Here is a 22,914-nt window from a genome sequence, read left to right on the forward strand (position 1 = left end):
TAGCTTCTGAAATTCACCCCATAAACCAAAAGATGATGAGTGACAGCTAAACCTCCAGGATGCTCTTTGCATTAACCCTCCTTTGGAACCGATCCTATGGAAGCATGGATTGTCCATCAGCTCCCCACCCCTTGCACTACCCCCCACATCTCATCCAACCAGCATGGTGAGACATGGTGGGGAGACAGGGATTGTGACATAAGCAAATGGCCTCAGGCTGATATATGTAAATGCCAGCCCAGGAGCTTCCTAGTAGGGACACCACCTGTGAAACCCTCACAAAGCCAACTTCTTGCAACCTCCAAGCTGAGGGCCTCATCAGAGTCGGGGAGGGACCCACTCCCTAGGAGACGGCAAGATTCTGATAGAGATGTCTAGAGCCCTAGACAGCCGGTGGTGATCATGTAGGCGCCATGGAGACTGCTATGTGTGTTTGCTCTCCATGTTGTACATGGCAGAGATGTTGTCCTCGATTATGCTCCTGTCTGTGCTGCAAGTTCCTCTTCACCTCAGAGCGGAACTGTACCTGCTTCCCCTGCCCGTATAAGGATGAGCGCAACTGCCAGTGCTGCCACTGCACCTGCTCCGAGAACCCCAACTGCCACTGGTGCTGCTGCTCCTGGGCCAATGACCCCAACTGCAAATGCTGCTGCACGACCAGCAGCAACCTCCAGTGCTACTACTATGAGAGCCGCTGCTGCCGCAATGCCACCATCACGTTCCGCAAGGGCCGCCTCAGGAGCATCCGCACCTCGTAAGTGCCAGGCACCCCATGGGACCCTCACCAGCTGTGGGCTCCTAGATGCCCTTACCCGCAAGCCATTTCTCTATCTGAAAAAAGGAGGCCAAGAATTTTGTAACAATTGAGTGTGTCCTAAACAGCCAGTAACTGCATCTAGCCCTGAGTTCCAAATCCATGCCCCACCAGCCAAGTGAATGAGCACTGCACTCTCTCACCTGCACCAAACAGGAGCTAATACTTCATCTATAAGCCACCTACCAGGCACTGCCCACACCCACCACACCACTGAGGAAACTAAGCTTTTAAAAGGTTAAGTTGCCCAGGATCACATAGCTGGTAAGATGCACCCAGATTTTGAACCCAGAATCTGTGTCTTTACTTAAAAATGCTGTACTCCAAAGTGTTCAGTATAATATCTGCCATGGTTCGGTGGGTACAGGGATTTGTGTTTTGTAATCTGTTATGTGATATAAAATGTGTTTTGTAATCTGTTATGTGATATAAAATGTAAATTGTCCTTTTTCTTCCTCCTCTGAACTTTTGATACCTTCAACACTTATTGGGAAAGTTAACAACTTCCCCAGGCCACTTTTGGCTCCTGTGTCCTATGAAGTACCCCAGATGGCCATCAGTTCCTGCTTAAGAACTTAAGGTCGCAATTACTTCCATGGGGCATTAGCCCCCTGTGTCAAGCACTGCATATTCTCTTCCTGCTCTGATGGAGGCAGTCCTTTTATGTCATATTTGAGGAGAGTCTGGAGTAGCAAAGACAGACTTCTTAGAGGAGAAAAGATCAAAGCTCAGTACTGTAAGATGGCAGCATTTGGAGAGGCAGAAAATGAGAGGCAGGTTTGAAGCAAAGCAATTCCATGAGCAAAGGTTCAGTGAATTCACACACAAAAAAATATTATCCATTTTGTAGTTCAGCACTTAGTAATAGATGCTTAACAAACGTTACCCTCCATTCATGAACCTCTTGTGGTATTTGCATGAGTAGAGAACCCAGGGGTCCTAGATGCAAGTCCAGAAGTTCTCAGGTGCAGAAAGTAGCATCCACACTCCTCCCTCTTGACTCAACTGCCCTATTTTCTGCATGTTCAGCAATGGAGAGTCACTGACCACATTTTAACAGAGTAGGGATGACATTGGTGCTTTGGAAAGATGCCTTAGGTCAGTCGCTCCCAAATTCTGCTTTATATTGGAATCACTTGGAGATCTTTACAAAGATCCTCATCCCCAGACATTCTGGTATCATTGGTCTGGGGTATCACCTGGACATCAGAATTGTAAAATCCACCCCAGGTGATTCTATATTACATATGGCCTAGAGGGAACAGGAGGGAAGCTGGGAGACCTGCCAGGTGACACAGTAAGAACCCAGGTACTAGGAGAATTAGGCCTAAATTGTAAGGAGGGAGCTGTGCAAAGGAGAAGAGGCTGGATATCTCAGCAAGAAGGCAAGGCTACTGGGTTTGGTGGCTCTTTGGGCATGGAACCATGGCCACTGAATGCCCAGGTCCAAGTCTGAGGCTTTCAGAAGATGGTCAGAGATCCAACTGCAAGTGTCAGGAAGTAGGTAGGCAGTGGGTACACTGAGGTTTATCTTCCAACTGGCCTCTCCCCTGGTTTCTGCATCACTGCCTCCATGCTCCTCATTGCCACTTCCTGCTCAGCACCTTGCTCATCCAGCCCCACTCTGGTCTCATGCAGCTCTGAATTTCCCATTTCTTTCTCACTTCCTTTTTCACCTCCATCCCAGCTCTCTGGGCTACCTGTCTCTCATCCCTGTTCTCTCTTTCTTCCCCCAACATTACCTTCCCTTCCCCCCTCTTCCTGATTTCTCATGTTGTCTCCCTTTATATTACACCATGATTCTCAGAGTCCCACCTTATTGAACTAGAGGTTCATCCAGCTATCACATGTACAACTGACTGTACCTCTAGCGACTCCTTGCAGGGCCCAGGCAGGAGACCGAGAAAGCAGAGAGGGAATGGGGCTGAGAACACGGAGGAGAGCAGGCCTAGGACCTAGTATCCAAATTCCTAAAGGATGAGCTTTCCAGGAACCTGAGTCCCCACAAGAGGCACTCTATCACCACAGGGGCACTCCTTCCCAGTATGCTTGGGCAGCACCTTTGACTATCTGAGCTCTAAGAGATAGGTCCTTGGCTAAGGGATGGGGAAGGAGATAGGGGCATCTAGAGACTGCAAGAAGCCAGAAGTAGATGAGAATACAGCCATAATGTCAAAATCAACACCCAAATATCACTAATGTGAAGAGACAGGAATAGTCACAAATTGTGTATCTGTTTCCACTTCAATCCTCACAGCAAACTTACTTATTTTCAGAAACTGCTTTTTGCCCTGATTATAGCTTCTTAGAACATGCACTTGAATTTTACTAGTATCCTTTTACTTCATCTATGGTTCTTCTTCATCCATGATTCTTAGAATTAAATATATGAAATCAGCCTCAACTATTAGACAAAGAATCAACACATACATATGCAGGCACGCACGCACGCACACACACACACACAAACCAAACAGTAGAAACACACACTTTTCCTGGATTTGACCATTGTTGTCCTCTACTATGGACATTAGCTGGCTAGTACCTGAGGGGAGTATTTGCAGTGGCCACATTTATTGAGACCTTACTGTGCACCAGCAGTTAAGGACTTCATGGTTTACCTCATGTAGACTTTATAAAATTCTCATGAAGTACATAGTATTGTGAACTTTGAGCTTCAAATTACAGATGAGGAAACTGAGAAGGGGATAGGTAAGAAACTCACCTCAAAGGCACAACTCTAAAGGTTGTACTTCAGCATGAGCACTCGCCCCTAGAGCCTAGACTCTTAACTCTTACCTCTGGGTCTTCTGGTTGAAGCACACAGGTTCCAGGCTTGGCTCAGGGACTGACCTCCTGGTGTCCTGGGAAGGACACTGTACCCATCCTCTTCTGTGTTCCATCCTACGTACAATAACAATGATGATGTCAATGCCCACCAAGCGAAACTCACCAAGAACATACCTATAGGTGGATAGGATTGGATTTATCGAGTCATTGCAACAAGTGAGAACATAACAGCATGGTTAGAAGTGAAGTGTCTCAGTAAGAAGGCATCAGCAAGTTATTATGGGATTTAGCTTCATTTTGGGTGAGGACGTGGGGGTAGATCTCCTAGTGGATAGCTTGATAAAAAAAAAAAAAAAATCTTGTCTACAAGATGGGAAGAACACAGGGTGCCTAACACTGCAACTGGTGAAAAAACAGCAGTCACTCCCACTAACCAGAATAAGCTGAGTTTGGTTACTTTTGTGGTTTGGACGATGTTCTTGTTTGGCTTACATTCAAAGAGGATGAAGTGGTCTTATTTCTGCTTTGCTCCATCACAGTTCCAGAATGGCTTTTCAGGTGTTGGAGTTCTGTGGCCCCCCAGTAATGTCACAGAACACCAAGGCCCAACTGATGGTGCCAGGCCAGTCTATCCTGCTTTCTCTTGCTCAAAAATCACAACATGCACTTGTCTACTACTTACTGTGTTCCAGGGACCACTCTCAAGCTTTGTACGTATTAAATGTAATTTTAATCCCCTCAAGAAACTCTATAATGTGACTGCAAATTTTATAGCGAGAAAAAAGGCAGAGAGAGGTTAACTAACTGACCTGAGATCACCCAGCTAAAAGAATAGTGGAGGCGCCTTTAGAACCCTGTGGGGGGCCCTGGCCCAGAGCCGATGCTCCCTGCCATCAACTGGCCTGCCTTGCAGTGATCCCCAGTTCTTTCGGGTGAGCTCTGGGGCATGCCTCCTAAAGCTCTCCCCATGTCTGCTTCTCCTTCCAGCTCCAAGACCGCGCTGCGCATCGGGGCCAGCGACACCCAAGTGGATGAAGTGAAGCCCACACCTGCGAACAGCAACCTGGTGGACCATCTCTCCTGCCCCATGTGCAGCCGGCTGCGCCTGCACTCCTTCATGCTGCCCTGCAACCACAGCCTGTGCGAGAAGTGCCTGCGGCAGCTGCAAAAACACGCCGAGGTCACAGAGAACTTCTTCATCCTCATCTGCCCCGTGTGCAGCCGCTCGCACTGCATGCCCTACAGCCACAAGATGCAGCTGCCCGAGAACTACCTGCGCGGGCGGCTCACCAAGCGCTACATGCAGCAGCACGGCTACCTCAAGTGGCGCTTCGACCGCTCCTCCGGGCCCATCGTCTGCCAGGTCTGCCGCAACCGGCGCATTGCCTACAAGCGCTGCATCACCTGCCGTCTCAACCTGTGCAACGACTGCCTCAAGACCTTCCACTCGGACGTGGCCATGCAGGACCACGTTTTCGTGGACACCAGCACCGAGGACCAGGATGAGAAGATCTGCATCCACCACCCGTCCAGCCGCATCACTGAGTACTGCCGCCACGACAACCAGCTGCTCTGCACCTTCTGCAAGACGGCTTTCCACAACGGCCACGACACCATCAGCCTCATCGATGCCTGCTCCGAAAGGGCCGCCGCACTCTTCAGCGCCATCGCCAAGTTCAAAGCAGGTTCTGGTCCCCTTCCCTCTCCTGCACAGTAACTCCTTATCCAGGAACTGATGGGGAAAATGGCTCTGCGCAGGCTGTTTGGGGAGGGCCTCCCCGCCCCACCCCACCTTGGGGCAATCTAAGCACTGGGAAACACTGAACGGGGCTGAAAGGCATTGGCCTGGTGTGCATGCATGGCAACTACCATCAGCCTCTTAACTTCCCTGTGCCTCGGTTTTCCCATCTGTAAAATAGGCATAGCAGTAGTAACTCCATTGGGTGACTGTAGGGATTAAATAGGTTACTCTAAGTGAAGCATGCAAAAAAGTATCTGGCACATAATCAGCACAGAAAGATTCTATCATCTTGGTTATAATCCTCATGACCTTGGACCTCATTTCCTCCTTTGGAAAATGAAAATTTGATCTTCTAGTATCACAAAGATCTGTGAGCCTTTCTAAAGCGTTTTGTCACTAAAGTTGGATATCTTTGATATTTTCCCAATTTGCAGAGGGAAAGAATTAAGTCCACATTGAGAATTATCTCATTTTAAGTTTTCCTTGACAATGTTTTCTCAAAACTTGCAAACAGCAAAGTAAATGAACTAGTAGCAAACATATAATAACAGAAAAACTCAAAAATAGCCAATAATATTGTGGCCAACAGCTGGTTTTTCTTCTGCATGCCTGCTCAGGGTTATTTTATATTGGCTACCTATAAAATAGGTACAGTTTGTATAAGGGAAACTTACCCTAGTTTCCACGCTAGAATGCAGTACAACAATATTTTGCAGAGTTCAGCAAAGAAACCCATAGTGTCTGGGTGTTGATCCACCTGATTAGACATGAGGATTTCAGATATCCTTTTAGGGCTTTTTGCCCCCTGGGAATAGCTTCCTTGAAGAGAGGCCTACTTTGCCCAGGCCTAATCTTCTCAATCGTCCTACAGTACAGGCACTAAAATTTCCTCCATGAATAAGACAACAGGGATTCCAAGAAGTCATTGACACAAAGCAGCTAGTAAATGGGCAGATCTGGTCCATCTGACCCCAACGCCCATGTTAAATCCATAATATTCATTTGACAACCTACCCTGTGCTAAACAGTGACTAGGATCTGAATATTGAAAGATAGAAAAGCAACAGAAACCACCACCACCACCATCATCTGTGGTCTGTTTCCTTAAGAAGTGGACGACAGTCAAGTGACCAAAGTGCACCAGATCACCCCAGCCCTTTCCCTTTGTCAGATATTTCAGTGTCCATGTGTAAACATGCCTGAACATATGAGTGGGAGGCAGTTTTTCTCTGAGCTGCACAGAGGTCCTGTTGGACATAGAAATGGGTCAGAGATGGACTTTGCTAACTCTGTCACCTAGTACCTCTCCCTAGCATAGATATTTCTGGAATACCTTCATTTCTCAATTACTTCTACTAGGAGACACTGTTTATCAATTGATATTTATTCAGTTTTAGAACCACCACCAGGGAAGTCTCTATATTAAAGAAACTCTAAAGGAGCCACATTGCCAAGTAAATGGGTAGCCCCTTTAGTTCCTAATGGGTTTTCTTAAGGTTTTCTTAACTCCCTACCTTGGCTCAGCTAGATTCTCTGGGGCCTCAGCATGGGGAAAGGACTGCTGCCTACAGTCTGCTGTGGCCCCCATGCAACCACAGGAAGCCTGGATTTTTAACACAGGAGAAACCCAAGGTAGTTTCTGAGAGTCCAGGGCACCTAGGAACCAGACAATGAAATTCAATTCAGTGTAAAGGGACACCAGTACAAATTCCAGAGAGCCCAGCAATTGGAAGGAGACAGGGGTCACCTTCAAGGCATATCCATTTATATGTAGGTAAAGAATTTAACCCTGCCTATCCTTGCTAAGGGAACTACCACTACCCACACCCACCCACCCCCCCATTTTTGTAACCAGGGTTCAAACTTGCTCTTAAGGACTCAATTCACTTTTGGGGAAGGTGCCATAAATCTGCATTTTAAACAGATCTTCAGGTAATTCAAAAGCAGATGATCTGACAATACACTGAGAAACTCTGGGCCTGGGAGGGAAGATCAAGTTTGGGTCAATTGATTGAACTGTGGTGTTGATCCCAGCTGCACATTGGAACCACCTGGGGAGCTAACTAGGACCAGCAACAATGGCACCACTCAGGAGCCCGTTAGGCATGCAGAATCATAGGCCCCACCCATACTAATTTCATGTGAATCTGCATTTTTAACAAGATCCCCCCAAAATTCCTTGAATTAGATTCTAATTTGCAGCAGCAAAATGCCTCATCTGGATTCCTGAGCCCCAACTCAGGCCAACTCAGAATCTCAGCAAGTGAGGTCAAGAGAAGAGTTTTCTTTAAAGTTCCCTAGAAGGGGCATGTGGGTGGCTCAGGTTGTGATCCCAGGGTCCTGGGATCAAGTGTTGCATCAGGCTCCCCATAGGGAGTCTGCTTCTCCCTCTGCTTCTCCCTCTCCCTATATCTCTGCCTCTCTGCCTCTCTCTCTCTCTCTCATAAATAAATAAAATTTTTAAAATAAAAAAATAAAGTTCCCCAGGGGATTTTGGAGCTCATAGAGGGCTGAGAACCACACTGGAGCAATTCAAAACATAGCCTTTGGAGTCAGACTTATAGAATTAGAGATAGGACTTGGTCTCTCCCATTTACTAGCTGTGTGACACTGGACAGTAACTTAACTTCTTGGAGCCTTAGTTTCCTCATCTATAAATGGGAACAATATCTTCCTCATAGGAAGATACGTGTTGTATATGATAATATAGAGATGTGATCCATAATATGTGTATCATATAGGTCTGGTCTATAATAAATGGTTAACAAATAATACCTACTTTTAAGAGTATTGCCTGAAAGAGATCTTGATTTAACTTTGCTCTAGGACCAGCTCTTGGAAAGCTGTCATATTTGTAAGATGGGGGAGGAGTGCTTCTGGCCTCCTCTTTCTTTTCTCTTGGTGCTGCCTCTTTCCCCCTCAACTAAGGAATTTTTATCCTACCTCTCAGGAGTTTACACAAACTTAATCCCTAATAAAGCAAGGAATTTCCTACAAGTTTCTTTGGCAGTGAGTAACTATTGAATAGTCAAAGAAATGAATGAATAAAGTTGAATTTCAGCTGCCATAAGCCACAGTAGAGTTTGCATCAGGGGAGAGCAGGAAGCACTTCTCAGCACCTCTGCAATCACCTGATTGTTTCCTGTTCAGCCCCCATCTGTATCGCCTCCTCATTCCTTCTGTGCCAGCTTGAGGGCAGAGGAAACGGCAGCTTCACAAAATAGGCCAGAGAGTGACATTTACCCTAAAGATGTTAAAAAACAGGACACATTGACTTTCACTGAATAAATACCTTTCAAGCCCTTCTACACATCCTAGTCATAGTGATAACCAAGACAGCAGTCACACCGGTTCTCATGGCCCAAAAGGATTCCTGAGTTTCTCTTACTCAAATGCACATCATTATTCCAATGGCCACCACCCACAAAAGTCCAGCTTACTCTGCACCCGGGACAATGTTAAGAACCAAGTACAAAATAATTCTTGGGCACCCCTACTCCTGAGTAAAATTTGGTGAGAATTATAGCCCATCAATTCACTGCAAAGTTGGCTGTTCAGGATAAGATCTTACCTTTAGGCCACAGAAGGTTGACATGTCTTCACATAGCTGTTGCTGCCTGATGCCTAAATCACTGTAAAGCCAACAAAGGTGCTCATTTCACAGAGATGTGCCACATACATTCTGTCTTAGCACCCTCTATACTGTAGTATCATCATATTTATGAGTGCCTTGAGCATCAGTGCCCTTTCATATTCATATCTGTATCGCTATTACCTTGGAAGGCATGTGACATGAAACAGGTGTTTAGTGAATGTTTGTTGAATGCCTAAGTGAACCTAAAATCCAAAGCCACATAAGAGGATACAGGAAAAATTAGGTTCTCCTTGAGTGCAATAGCAGACTCTTTCTTGGAAGGAAATGGGGGCAAGGCAAGAGAGGGAGCCCGGCTGATTTCCTCCTGTTATCTAGGGCTAGGTTTTTGGTGAATGAGGCAGGCGAGGCAGCATTTAGAAGTTGTGAGAAATTTAGTTCTTTCTCTTGCCCCTGAAGAAGCTTATTACCTTTCACATAGGGAAAACCATCACCTCTTCTCAAGTCCAATATGGTGACAAGAGAAATCTGGTAAAAATTCATATCAAGGGTGGCCTTGGACTTTCCATTTCAACCCAGGGCCACCGAAATTAGATATAACTATGCCAAGAAAGAAAGGCTGTTATTCCTGAGGGAAGTATTAGATAAGGAGGCCGAGAGGGGGGTCCTGAGGGAGGCCAGATACACCTCATAAACCTGTTCTAGCCTAATTCAGTTCAACTACAAGAGGCTTCCCTCCCTCTCTGCCCACTTTCTCGTGATCCATGGGAAATTTCTCCAGTCTGCCATCGGCTTTGACACCTGGGGAGATGAAAATTTTAACGAAAGTAACTAACCTGGTTGTTTTGCAGTCCGCTATGAGATTGATAATGACCTAATGGAGTTCAACATTTTAAAAAACAGCTTTAAAGCTGACAAGGAGGTGAAGCGAAAAGAGATCCGAAATGGATTTCTCAAGCTGCGCAGCATTCTACAGGAGAAGGAGAAGTCCATCATGGAGCAGATAGAGAATCTGGAGGTGTCTAGGCAGAAGGAGATTGAAAAATATGTGTACGTCACAACCATGAAAGTGAATGAAATGGATGGCCTGATCGCCTATTCCAAGGAAGCACTGAAGGAGACAGGCCAGGTGGCGTTCCTGCAGTCTGCCAAGATTCTCGTGGACCAGATCGAAGATGGCATCCAGAGCACCTATAGGCCTGACCCGCAACTCCGGCTACACTCCTTGCACTGTATGCCCCTGGACTTTGCTGAGCTCAGCAGTGCCATCCATGAGCTCTTCCCCACAGGACCCAAGAAGGTATGCTCCTCAGGGGACTCCTTGCCCTCCCACTATCCCATGCACTCAGAAATGATGATGGCCAGGAAGGTTACTTTCAGCACTCACAGCTTCGACAACCAACAGATATACCAGCGAAGCTCCTCCTTGTTGTCCTTCAATGCCACGGGTGGTGAGAAGGCCAAGATGGGTCTGGAAGCCTATGGGCGAGCCCAATCTGCCTCACCTGCCAAACCCACAGATGGCCTCTATACATACTGGAGCGCAGGGGCAGAAAACCAGTCTGTGCAGAACAGCAACAGCTTCCACAACTGGTACTCATTCAATGATGGTTCTGTGAAGACCCCAGGCCCAATTGTTATCTACCAGACTCTGGTGTATCCTAGAGCCGCCAAGGTAAGAAAGGCTCTGGGCCTGTGGGGAAGGTGGGAGGATGTGGGGTACAAAATGGAAGTGGGTAGTCAGAAAAGGTTGCACTTACCTCTTTGACCTCTAGGGTCTAGTCACTCAAGTCTGCTCCTTTGCATTCCTCAGGGTCAGCCCATTCAAAAGGGATAAGTTCCTAAAATCTTAAGTACCCCAAGATTGGCTTAAACCAAACAACATATTTAACTCATAGACAAAAATACATCCTGAAAGCCCCAACCCCATTCAAGGGCAATCCAATTGGGAACCAAAGTAATATGAAGAGACTGATTGGAGGGTGTAATATTTCCCAGGGGAAAACCTATAAGAGTAGAGAGAACACAGAAATTCAAGTTAGAAATATAGGCTGTGATTCCTCTAAATTGCTACCTTTCCTAAAGAAAGTGTCCATACTCTCGATGATTTGGAAAGAATGGAAGGATAATCCCCAGTGGAATTCCAATTCTAACCTACTGAGATTCAAATTTTGGGGGACGTGGATCTCTCACAGACCTCTATAGCTTCTATCATCTGACTTCAGGGGACACAACTCCTCCCTGACCCTCTTGGCTTAACATGGACAAATGACCCTTCCCTTGATATTCCTTTCAAATCCAGCTGAATCTACATTGAACTGTTTATAGAATGTGTTATGAAGGTTCAGGGAGGGAAACAGAATAACTTGCAATTAGATATTCTATTAGAGCTACCTTGCCTCTCTTAGGGTTCCCTACACGGACATCTTCCAGACCAGCCCTTGGCCTGCTTTTGTGTGGCAAAACCCATCTTTTGCCACCCATCTTTTGTTTTGAGAACGCTCCCAAAGATTTTTAGCATCCTTGAACTCTAACCCATTGATTCTCAAACATTAATGTGCACCTGGAAGTCTTGTTAAAATTCAGATTCTGTTTCAGTGGGCCTCAGGGGGTCCTGAGATTTTATGTTTCTAACAACCTTCCAGGTGTTGCCATTGCTGCCAGTCTGCACACCACACTTTAACATCAAGGGTCTAAAAGCAAGAAAATGAAAGCCAGACACTGACCAAGCTTTACTTTGCTGTTCTCCTGAGACATCATAATCTGTGTTTTAGAGTCTATAATTGCCAGCAAGAATGACCTACATTGCAAAGTAGAATATACCTTCCCATGGGCTATCAGACACAGCAAAGTATCTCTGCCCTTCATGTAAGAGATACCCACAACTGAGCAGCTGAACTTTCATCTCCCAATGAAACTAGATCAGCAAAGCCTAAAGTGTATGTGACATTAGCTCAGTTATGACCTTAGGTCTCTCCATGCAACTTAGATTGCTTAGGAGGTTGGCAGTTTCTTGCTCTGGAAGGGAAGGACTAGTGATATCTGCTCCATACTTGGGCTTGGAAAACAGTCACTCCATGCCACTGGCTAGTGGTCCCTGGAGGAGCCCAAGAAACAGGCCTACATAGGAAAACCTAGTCAAGCAAGACATTGTCAAAAGAGGACACCTAAAAAAAGAGAGAGAGAGAGAGAGACAGAGACAGAACACCTAAACCTACTACCAAATAGTGGTTTTTGGTGTGAAGATATCATTGATCCCTATTAGGATGATGGGATGGAATTCACATGGGAAACATAGTGCTCAGTAATGCCAAAGATTAACTTAATGTTGCTTTCTCTCACAAATGATGGTTGACAGTCCTCTTAGGCTTTTGGCATAGGAAAAATCCTTAATGTTAGTCTTATAACTTGTCAATATGTATCTTAAAAATCCTAAGGAGTTTTTTCTAAAAATTCAATTTTATTTCTAGAAATCTTTCCCAGAGAAATGATTAAAAATTCAGATAAAGATTCATGCCCCAAAAGTCTTCATTGCATCATTATTTATTAGACTATAAAATTAGAAACAACCTAAATGTTCAACTATGAAAGATTAAATCACTTATGGGACAATTATTAAAGTGGTGCTTTACTAAGTTTTTCATAATATAGGGAAATATGTAAAGTATAACAAGTGAAAGAAAAGAAGAATCAAAGCAATATAATCCAAATTATGTGTATCTCTGTATTTGTGTATGTCCCAAAATTGGAAAGAAATTAATTATTAACAGAATTTGGGGATTATAAGTGATATTTATTTTCACCCCTTATATTTTTTCTATACTTTCCAGGTCTTTTACAATGAGTATGTTAGTTTTGATAATCAGAAAAAAAAATAATTTTTACTGATGAGTTATATAAATTTATAAAAAGTTTTACAAGTATAAATATATAAAAATAACCAAAAATTATATAAATTCACAAAAATGTATGCTCTTATGAGTATTAAAAAATTAATTATATAAATGTAATAACATTTGAATTTATTAAAACTTTAAGAACACAGTAACTGCATAGAAATATAATCAGTATAAAATATTTATATCCCAGGCACAAGCTGCTAATTGACACTTGTTAAATATCTCTTTCCAAAAGTTGAAATTTTATGTTTTGAGTGTGAACATATATTCTCCATAACTTGGGTAAGTCATTTCACCTCTCTGGTATTCTACTTCCTTGTGTGTAAAAGAGAGGGTTGGAATAGATACACTTTTCATCTTGGTTGGTCTGTGGTTCTATTAGAAATTGCTAAATGTAACCTTCCTGAGCCTTAACTGTAAAATGGGATGATAAAATTTCCCTTTAAGGGAGTTGTAAAAACTAGGTGAGTAAAGGAATGTCTGACAGAGAATCTGATGCATAGAACATGTTCAATAAATGGCATCTACCTTGCTTAGTTGTGTAAGAACAGTGGTCCCGTCATTTTGGGTGATGGTAACAGAACCCAGAGGGGCATTCTTTTGTTCTTGAAATGCATCACGAGCAACATGTTAGGCCTTATCAGGCAGCCTTTCAAGGCTGTTGAACATAGTCTATGCCAAAGTCCGTAGCAGCTGGAAGAGTTGGGGTCAGCTTAAACTCACCCCACTGACAGTGACACAAATCTTTATAGGAAAGAAAGCTGAATGGTATATATTAGTATCACAGCCACATGTTCATTGCTTCATAGGTTTATTGGACATGCCCAACAGAAGATGTGGACTCTTTTGAGATGGAATTTTATGAACTCATTACTACCCCTCCTAACAATGTGCGGACAGAGCTTTGTGGGCAAATTCGGGATATAATGCAGCAGAATCTGGAACTGCACAATCTGACCCCCAATACTGAGTATCTGTTTAAAGTTAGAGCCATCAACGACAATGGTCCTGGGCAATGGAGTGACATCTGCAAGGTACTGTGCACATTTTTTTTTTTCTCAGACAGACTTTCTTTATAAGCTCTGATGCAGCTCTGTTAGGATGATCATGAAATCACAGAACCTACTGTGTGACTACCCCCTCTAATTCCCAGAAAACTTGTTAACTCAGGTCAAAGAGAAGGCTGCTGGCCTCAACCAACTTGGCAAATGAGGCCTGAGAATTATTAGTTCAGTTCGATTCAAAAAACATTTGGGCCAAGCATTCTTTTAGGATGTAGAGATTTAGAGGAAAATAAGACATAATCCTTGCCCTCAAGGAGCTCAGGATCCTTGTGGCAGATCATTGTGGCATGAGAAGGACAAAAAAAGAGGGTGACTCAAATCAAGTGTAGAGTGCCAGATTTAGCAAACATAAATACAGGACACAAACAATTTTTTTAGTATAAGCATGTCCCATGCAATATTTTGGGCATAGTTATACTATAAATTTTCATTTGCTGTTTATCTGGAAGTCAAGGAATAGCCGCTGAGCATGTCAGAATGGTCTCCCAAACAGAAGAGACAGGATTATTCCTATCTTCTTTGTGATGCAAGGTTGACTCTTCTTTGTATCCCCAAGGGATATGCATTCATGAGTATAATTTTAGTGATACTCAATGGAGAAAAGGAAGAAAAATATCGGGACTTCCCAGAGCTACCTTACTATATAATCATGATGATATTCTTTGGGATAAGAGTAGGTTATGGCTTAATCAGGGATTCTTTAGAGGAAAGAGAGTTAAGTCTGTTCATTTCAGCTTTGGAAAAGGGAAATTTATGGTACAGAGAAAGAGGAGTCTCATGAGACCACTTCCAGCCAGGACATACATCTGGTCCCCACGGGACCTGAAAAGCCATCAGTTCCTCTGCCTTCCTCTCTCTGTCTCTGTCTCTCTGTCCTCCCTCTGTCTGCTTGTCCATGCCTGCTTCTGCTCAAATCTGCACGACTTTCAGCCAGTTTGTAGTATAACCTCCCCTAAATTCAGCTTGCTTGTGGTTTTGGATTTTCTTGGCCCAATCTCTATGTGATCAACACAATCATTGATTGTAGCCACTCTCCCTTTGTCTTGGGTCAAATGTTTGCAGAAGGAAATCTGATTCATTGCTCTCTCTAGCGATGAAGGGAAGCAGGAGGTAGGGTGGGGGCAGGATTATGCTGTTAGTTGGCCTACCAGTAGCAAGTCTGCTGGAGGTGGAGGCTCTCTAGTCCATCTGGACTACTTCTGGAGCCAGCACCCACATGCACCCCCTCCACCCACAGAGGTCAGACACTTAGCTGGGAAGGAAGTGGAATGAGAAAGTCTGCCTTGCTGCTCCTCTTGCTCTACCCCTGCCAGTTACACTATCAGTAAGGTGCCTCCGAGCCCAAGTTTTATCACTACCCTTCTCTCCCAAGCATGAAACACCCATAGCTGCTACCATATTTTGCATGTCCTTTTGACTATGGATTTTTCCTTCATCTAATTCCATCTGCCTTCTCATTTTTCAGAAATTCCTCAAAAATGTCTTGCTTATGAAGGGCACTCAGTGCTGTTACTAATTTTTTTTTAAATGTATTTCCTGTCATTTTTACATGCGAGGGTCAAGGACAGGGGGGTGGAGAGACTAAAATGTGTCGGCCCTTCTTAGATAGATGTTTTGTCCTTCCTCTTAAGCTCTGAACTCCCTGAGAACAAACTTCATGTCTAATTCATCTCTCTTTCTCCCACAATGCTTACCACAGCACTGTGCATATCACAGGTTCTTAATGGTTATTGAATGAATACATGACTGAAAATGTGACCAAACAAATGAATATATGAATGAATGTCTAAATTAAAGAGTGAAGAAATAAATTGATGAATAAAATTAATAATTACAAAGTACCATAAGATGCCTGAAAGCTAAGTGTTTTATGCAATCAGTCAAGAAATAACATTCCCCCTGAAATTGTGTTTATGCGATTAATTTGTACTCCCTATATGGGAAGGAAACTCATTCCAGTTTCTTTGCTTTTTAACACAATTTCTAAATGAGCAGAGCACTAATTAATGAGGTTTTCTGGAAGCTTCATTTTTATCTGACTCGCAGAGCTGCAATATAGATTTTTCCTTCAGAAGTAATTCTTCCTCCCTCTTTGTGATTATATTAGCATTCTAGGGGAAACACTGGCTTCCTTAACATTTGTCATGATTTGCATAAGTAAAGGCTTCAATAGCAAATGAAAATAAGATGGTGTGTTTGAATGACATTTATAAAGCTTCATAAAAGTAATGACTTCAGTTCTTTCCTATAAAATCGAAATACTTTTCCTTTGGCATTGCTTCTATGCAGGTATTCCTGAAAGGTTTCATTTAAAATACTGTAATGAGGAAGTCGAATCATTTCTTATCCAAAATACAATATTTCCATCATATGTACTTTTGTAAAGGAAGTGAAATAACACCTTTCATATTTGATTTTCATAGTCTGTGACTTGCTGATTTTTAAGGAATTTTATTCGAAATATAATACATGAAGCATGAAAATTAACTTGAATGCTTTTTAAAAGTCCCATTTATTGAAGGCTGACTCCATGTCGGACACTGTCTATTCATTATCACTGATATACCAACCACTGGAAGTGGGGAGTTACTGACTCTATTTTAGAGATAAGGACACTGAGGTTCAGGAAGAGAAAGTGTATTCCTGATGAATACACTTGGCCCTCATGAAACTTGAAGGAGGAGTTGAGTTGGAACCTAGGTGTCATCCAAGCTGGAGTTCTTTGTCCCCTGCACCACAGTTAGATTCAGCAAAGTGTGGGTCAGTGGGCTCCACCCTGGGGACCTGCTACCTCACTCTGGGATTCTGGGAGAATGTCAAAGCCAACAGCAGTAAGAATAGAACTTTTTTAAAAAAAAAATTTTTTTGAGAGGCAAGATTGAGCATTGGACTTAACCTGGTATGCCAACCCCACCCCAACTCCACTAGGCTGCAAGCCCCCAGAGGACATGTGCTGTGCTGGCCCTCCTCATTCCTCTCATCCCACGGCCCTCAGCTGACAGCCTCTAACATCCAAGAGCCTAACTGACAGTTTCGAAGAAATGGAGAAATGTATTTTTAGACAAGTCATATATCATTTAATCTGTTCTTCCTCTAGTCTCCAGGGTCCCTCCTGACCACCATTTCTGAAAAGAGCCTCCTTACTTTGTCTCCCTCTGACTTCCAATCTCTGCTAACTTCCAGGAAGTCTTCCCATAACAAATGGAACTATCTATGTAACTGGTTTCCTATGATTGCCGTAACAAATTAGTAGCTTAAACCATACACATTTACTTATTATCTTACAATTCTGGAGATCAGACTTCCAAAATGGGTGTCACTGAGTAAAACCAAGATGTGAGCAGAGCTGTGTTCCTTCTGGAGACTCTAGGAGAAGTTTATTCTCTTCCCTTTTCCAACTGCCAGCAGCTGCCTGCATTCCTGGGCTCATGGCCCCTTCCTGCATTTCCAAGCCAGCATCATGAAGCTGAGTCCTTCTCACACCATCATCTCCCTGGCTCTCTTCTGCCCAACTCTTCTACTTTGAAGGACTCTTGTGATTACAGTGGACCCACCTCATGATTCAGCATATTTCTGTCTTAAAGCCAGCTGACTGGGAACCTTAATTCCTTTTTGCTGTGTAACATAACATGTTCACAGTTTCCTGGGATCACAACATGGACATCTTTGGGGGCCATTATTCTGCCTACCACAGTCTGTAAACCAGATGTCCCCTGTTACATTTGGAAGTAAAAATTCAAGCCCAAAAAAAAAAAAAAAAAAAAAAAAACAAAAAAAAAATAAATAAATAAATTAATTAATTAATTAATTAATTAAATAAATAAATAAATAAATAAATAAACAAAAAAAAACAAAAAAAAAAAATTCAAGCCCAGCAATAGTCACAAACTGCTACTGTTCTTGGTCTTTCCTGATAGGTCTTTAGAAATGTGCCCACCCCAGCCCCATTCATCCACCCTCTCAAATTCCTTCTCAGTCTGTACTGGAGGTCACACCTAATGTGTCTCCCATGTGCTCCCTCTGCCAGCTACTCTGAGTCTCTGAAATGCTGCTCCCTTCCTGCCCAGCCTGGAACTTCAGGCACAGAGGCAGGCTGCCCAGCCATTCTGAGCATCTTACCTTGGGTTCATGAAATCCCCCTTCTGGTTTGACCTCGGCCCCTACTTCAGACCTCCTGTCTAGGCTGAGATCCACATCTTCAGGAGGTGAGGCTGCAGGGCAATCTGAGTGATCAACACTATCCCACACTCAGAATAACTGCCCTAGGGACACATGGGTGGCTCAGCGGTTGAGCCTCTGCCTTTGGCTCAGGTCATGATCCCAAGGTCTAGGGATTGAGTCCCACATCGGGCTCCCTCTGTCTATGTCTCTGCCTCTCTTTCTGTGTATCTCATGAATAAATAAATAAAATCTTAAAAAAAAAAAAAAAGAATAACTACCCCAAACCTACCCCACACCACCCATATACAGCAACAACCTGCCCTGAAATGAAAGAAAAATGAGTTTGCACTCTCTATCTCTTTAGGATTTATTTTTTTGCCAAAGAGCTTTTTGATCCTTCATGCAAATAGAACCCTATTAGTCTCTCCCTACTTGCTCTGCAGACAGACTTGAACCCTGGAGTGAGGATAATTTAGGCCAAGCCAGACCTATTATTTTTAACCTCATATACAGAGGGTTGAATTAATCATACACTCCAGTTCATGGTCCATTTTCAACACTGGTTTATGCAAGGCCATTTTCTTGTCTATGTTTGCATTCCCTTTTGTGGCCATTCCTTCCCAGACATCTATTCTAATACGTTTTACGTGTATCTTGTTGCTTTTGAGTTCTTACATAGTACTGTTTTCAATGTGTTGGTAATTTGCACAAACAGTATTGTGCCACATATCCTACTTTGTTTCTCACCTTTTCTCCCTGAAAGCTGTGTTTTTATGCTCTAGCTATGAACACAGTGTTTTATACACATTTAGTCCTGATGCTGCCTCATCCTTCACAAGGTGAATGTGGGCACCACACTTTACCTGTCCACTCAGCCAGGATGGACACCCAGGTGGGCTCCAATAATGCTGCAGTGAACAGCCTCATTTGTGACATTTTGTGGGCAGGATGGAGGTATAAGAATTTCTCTGGAACACTGTATTTGTTTTCTAAGGCTGCCAAACCAGAATGCTACAGATTGGGTGGCCTAAACAACACGAATTTTCTCACAGTCCTGGAACCAGAAATCCAAAATCAGGTTGTTGGCAGGCCTGGTTTCTTCTGAGGGCCTCTCTCCTTGGTTTGCAGACACCTCACATGGCCTTTTCTCTGTGTGAGGGCACCTCTGGCAAGTCTCTGTGTGTCCAAATTTCTTCCTTTTATAAGGACACCAGTCAGATTGGATTAGGGACCTCCCTAATGACTTCATTTTCACTTAATCACCTCTTTAAAGGTCTTTTCTCCAAATATAGTTGGCCCTTGCATAACACAGGTTTGAACTGTGTGGGTCTACTTATACACTGATTTTTTTATACTACAGGACTGTATTTTCTCTTCCTTATGATTTTCTTAACATTTTATTTTCTCTATCTTTATTGTAAGAATACAGTAATAAACATATAAGATATTTTTAAGTGACCGTTTATATTATCAATAAGGCTTCTGGTCAGCAGTAGGCTATTAGTAGTTAAGTTTTGGAGCACTAAAGCTATACATGGATTTTCAACTGTGCAGGGGGTCAGTGCCCCTAACCCCTGCATTGTTTAAGGGTCTACTGTACAGGCATGTGCTGAAGTGCTGGGGGTAGGACTTCCAGGTATGAATTTCGAGAGGACACAATTTAGCCACGATCAGATATATACATACTATGAGTGAAATTGCTGGGTCATAGAGTATGAGAATACTTGATTTGATATATGCATGTATGTGTCCAGAAGGAATGAATGAGGGTCCCTATATCCTAGGCCCCACCTATATGTGGCACAATACAGCTTTCTACTATTTTGCTAATCCAATAGGTACAAAGTGCTGCCTCCTTATTGTTTGAAATTTCATTTCAAATGCTTGTTAGTTTTCAGGATTTCCTCTTCTGTATATAGCCTGAGAAATATCCTTTGCCCATCTTTCTATTGCTTTTTTCTTTTTCTAGGTGGTTTGCAGTGTGTCCTTGTATGTTCCAAATAATGGTTTTAGACATTGCTAATGTCTTCTCTGTATTGACATTTGGGTTTTTTTTTTGTATTGATATTTGTATATTAACTTTGTTCATAGTGTATGTAGTTCATGAGACAGCAGGAAACTTCCATTTTGATATGATCAAAGTCATCAATTATTTTTTCCTTCAGGTTTGACCTTTTGAAGTTTCATTTAAGAAAGTCCTTCCATAGGCTTAGATCACAAAGATAATCTTCTACATATTCTTTTATTAACTTTCGTTTTACCATCAAATTTAGGACTTTCATCCATCCAGATGAAGTGGATCCAGATCCACTTCATACACTTTGTATGAGGTGCTAGATAGGGATACACTTTTTTTGACCATCTAGTGAGCCAGTTTTTCCAATAGCACCCACCAACCAATCTCTTCTCCATTAGTATACAGTAAAGGTACCACTGTCATTTTATATTAAGGTGTCATATATTTAGGTGTCTGTCTGTGAGTTCTTTATGGCCTCCTGTAGGTAAATTTGTCTGTTTCGATATCATTACAGTTTAACCTCAGCTTTGTGCTTTGCCTTGATGAACTGCTCAGGTTAAGTCTGCCCATTATCCTTCTTTCTTTTTTAAGGTTTATTTAATGAATCATAGGAATTTGTTCCTTCATATAAATTCTGGAGTAAGTAAATTGAATTCCTAAAAAAAAGAAAGGAAGAAGAAGGAGGAGGAGGAGGAGGAGGAGGAAGAAGAAGAAGAAGAAGAAGAAGAAGAAGAAGAAGAAGAAGAAGAAGAAGAAGAAGAAGAAGAAGAAGAAGAAGAAGAGGAGGAGGAGGAGGAGGAGGAGGAGGAGGAGGAGGAGGAGGAGGAGGAAGAGGAGGAGGAAGAAGAAGAAGAAAAGAAAAATCCAGATAGAATTTGATTAGGAAGGCACTGAGTCTCTAAATTAATTTGGAGACATCTGATATTTTTGTAATAGGTCTGACATGTATTCAAATTGTATTCAATGTGCTTTACTTAGGCCTTTAGATTCTTCTCATAAAGGTCCTATATGTTTCTGGTTAAACCAAATAGTTTGCAGACTTTGTAGATATTATGAATTTTATCTTATATTTGATTATACTTTCTAATGTATGGCTGGTTTAGAATAAAAATTATTGGTTTTTAAGATTAATCTTGATTCCAGCAATCTTGATAAACTCTCTTATTATTCTGAAAGTCTATCTGCTGATTTTGCTTGTTTTTCTAGGCTATGACCCTGTCACTTATGAATAATGATAGTTTTAGCTTTTTCTTAGAATCTTTGAACTTCTATTTCTTTTCTTTCCCTATACCTTTGGTTAGGAGTATGAGTCCTACAGAAAATAGAAGCTGAAATACTTGCTATCTTTGTCTTATTCCTGATCTTAATGCTTCTCCATTGAGCTATGATAATTTTTTATTTCATTTTTGTGGTATATAATTCTCATTAAGGAAATTTCCTTCTACTTCTAAATTTCTGAGAGCTGTACACTCTTATGCATTTTTTGGTTTTATCTGAGACTATCATGATTCTTCTCCTTCAGGCCTTAATGAAATGTATTACATTGATTCTCTGATGTTAAGCTTGACTTGCATTCATGGAATAATCATATGTGATCATGATGTGATTAGTTAATATACTTGGTTTTAGTTAACTCATATTTTATTTTATTTTGGATTATTGTGTCTATCATCATAAATGAACTGGGTCTATAATGTTTTGTTTATATTGTTTTTATTTGGCTCTGGAATTAATAGTTTATTAGCTTAATAAAATGAGGTAGGAAATTTTTGCTTTTTTCCTGTTTTCTGGAACAAGTCTTTTCCTAAAAGTTTGTTAAAATTCATTTGGAAAATCATCTGAACATTTTGGGCAGGGAAGAGGATGTCAACTATCTTTCCAATTTCTTTAGTATCTCAGGTTCTGTTCTCTATTTCTTCTGTCCTATTTCATCTGATCCCTTTGTTCATAGACATGCCCAAATCCTCACTGCCCCACTCACATATCACACACAGTCTTTATCTCTGGAGTCCCTGACTACTTTATAGCAGAATTCAAATCCTCTATGTTTTATGAGTCAATTCCCAACCCTGCCACAACACTGTTATCCCTTCATTATCACCCCTGATAGCTCTATGTATATATCTTACACTATATCTATTATCTTTACCAAAGCTGTCTCTCTGTGTTATCTCCATTTTTATCAGGCAATGGGTGACCTTGTGTCATGTATATAATATGATCTTTACCTTGCATGAAGCCCTATTTTATTTAAAATTAAAAATAAATTTGATACAACTAGAGGGCATAATGGTAGTGTCTATTTCTTTTTTTGCCCTTTCCCTTTGTATACAAATATGAAAAGTTAAAAGCTTTGTATATAGGGACATTGTACAAACATTAATCTTTGCCCAAACCACACCTCCACCCCATCTGCCCCATGAGTCCTGATCTGTCTAGACAGAGCCCGCTGATCCAGGGGGCTATCCCTCACCCCAGGATCCCAGCCTCACTCCCTTAATGCCTGTTCAGTAAATGTATACTGGAAAGGAATGGGAATGCTACCATACCAGAGGAATGGAGAAGCCCAACACCTTCAAGATACAGCAGGGAGATCCACATGTAAGCTGAGTTGGTTAGATTTGTAGGAGACTTGCCCAGTGCAGTCTGCCCTTTCCAGGTAGCTCTGAGAGCTCATTGTGATCAAAGACAGTGCAAAGCATCAGAGAGAGATGATTGGCAGACTTGCAAATTGTGGTTCTATTCACCTTCCATCTATTTCTCTAGAACCTTCTCTCTATGATAACCAGTGTTGGAAATACAGAGACGAAAGACTGTCACTTCCCCCACAACCCAG

At 42.4% G+C, this 22,914-nt stretch overlaps 1 protein-coding gene across 6 annotated transcripts in view; it reads left to right on the forward strand.

Annotated features, from left to right (window-relative positions):
• Nucleotides 1-221: 221 nt before the first annotated feature.
• The window catches only part of TRIM42 (tripartite motif containing 42), a 49,561-nt gene continuing 26,868 nt past the window's right edge, over nt 222-22,914 (forward strand). For 5 of the 6 annotated variants that reach the window (XM_038571056.1, XM_038571054.1, XM_038571055.1 and 2 more), the window contains exons 1-4: nt 222-754; nt 4,592-5,289; nt 9,789-10,612; nt 13,646-13,870. In XM_038571056.1, the coding sequence (XP_038426984.1) occupies nt 414-754; nt 4,592-5,289; nt 9,789-10,612; nt 13,646-13,870 (2,088 nt within the window). In that variant the 5' untranslated portion in view covers nt 222-413. Of the gene's footprint in view, nt 755-4,591; nt 5,290-9,788; nt 10,613-13,645; nt 13,871-20,669; nt 20,763-22,914 lie in introns of those variants that run through there. The other variant, XM_038571052.1, reaches the window with a different exon arrangement.

This window comes from Canis lupus, chromosome 23 (assembly GCF_011100685.1).
Source record: "Canis lupus familiaris isolate Mischka breed German Shepherd chromosome 23, alternate assembly UU_Cfam_GSD_1.0, whole genome shotgun sequence".
Lineage (NCBI taxonomy): Eukaryota > Metazoa > Chordata > Mammalia > Carnivora > Canidae > Canis > Canis lupus.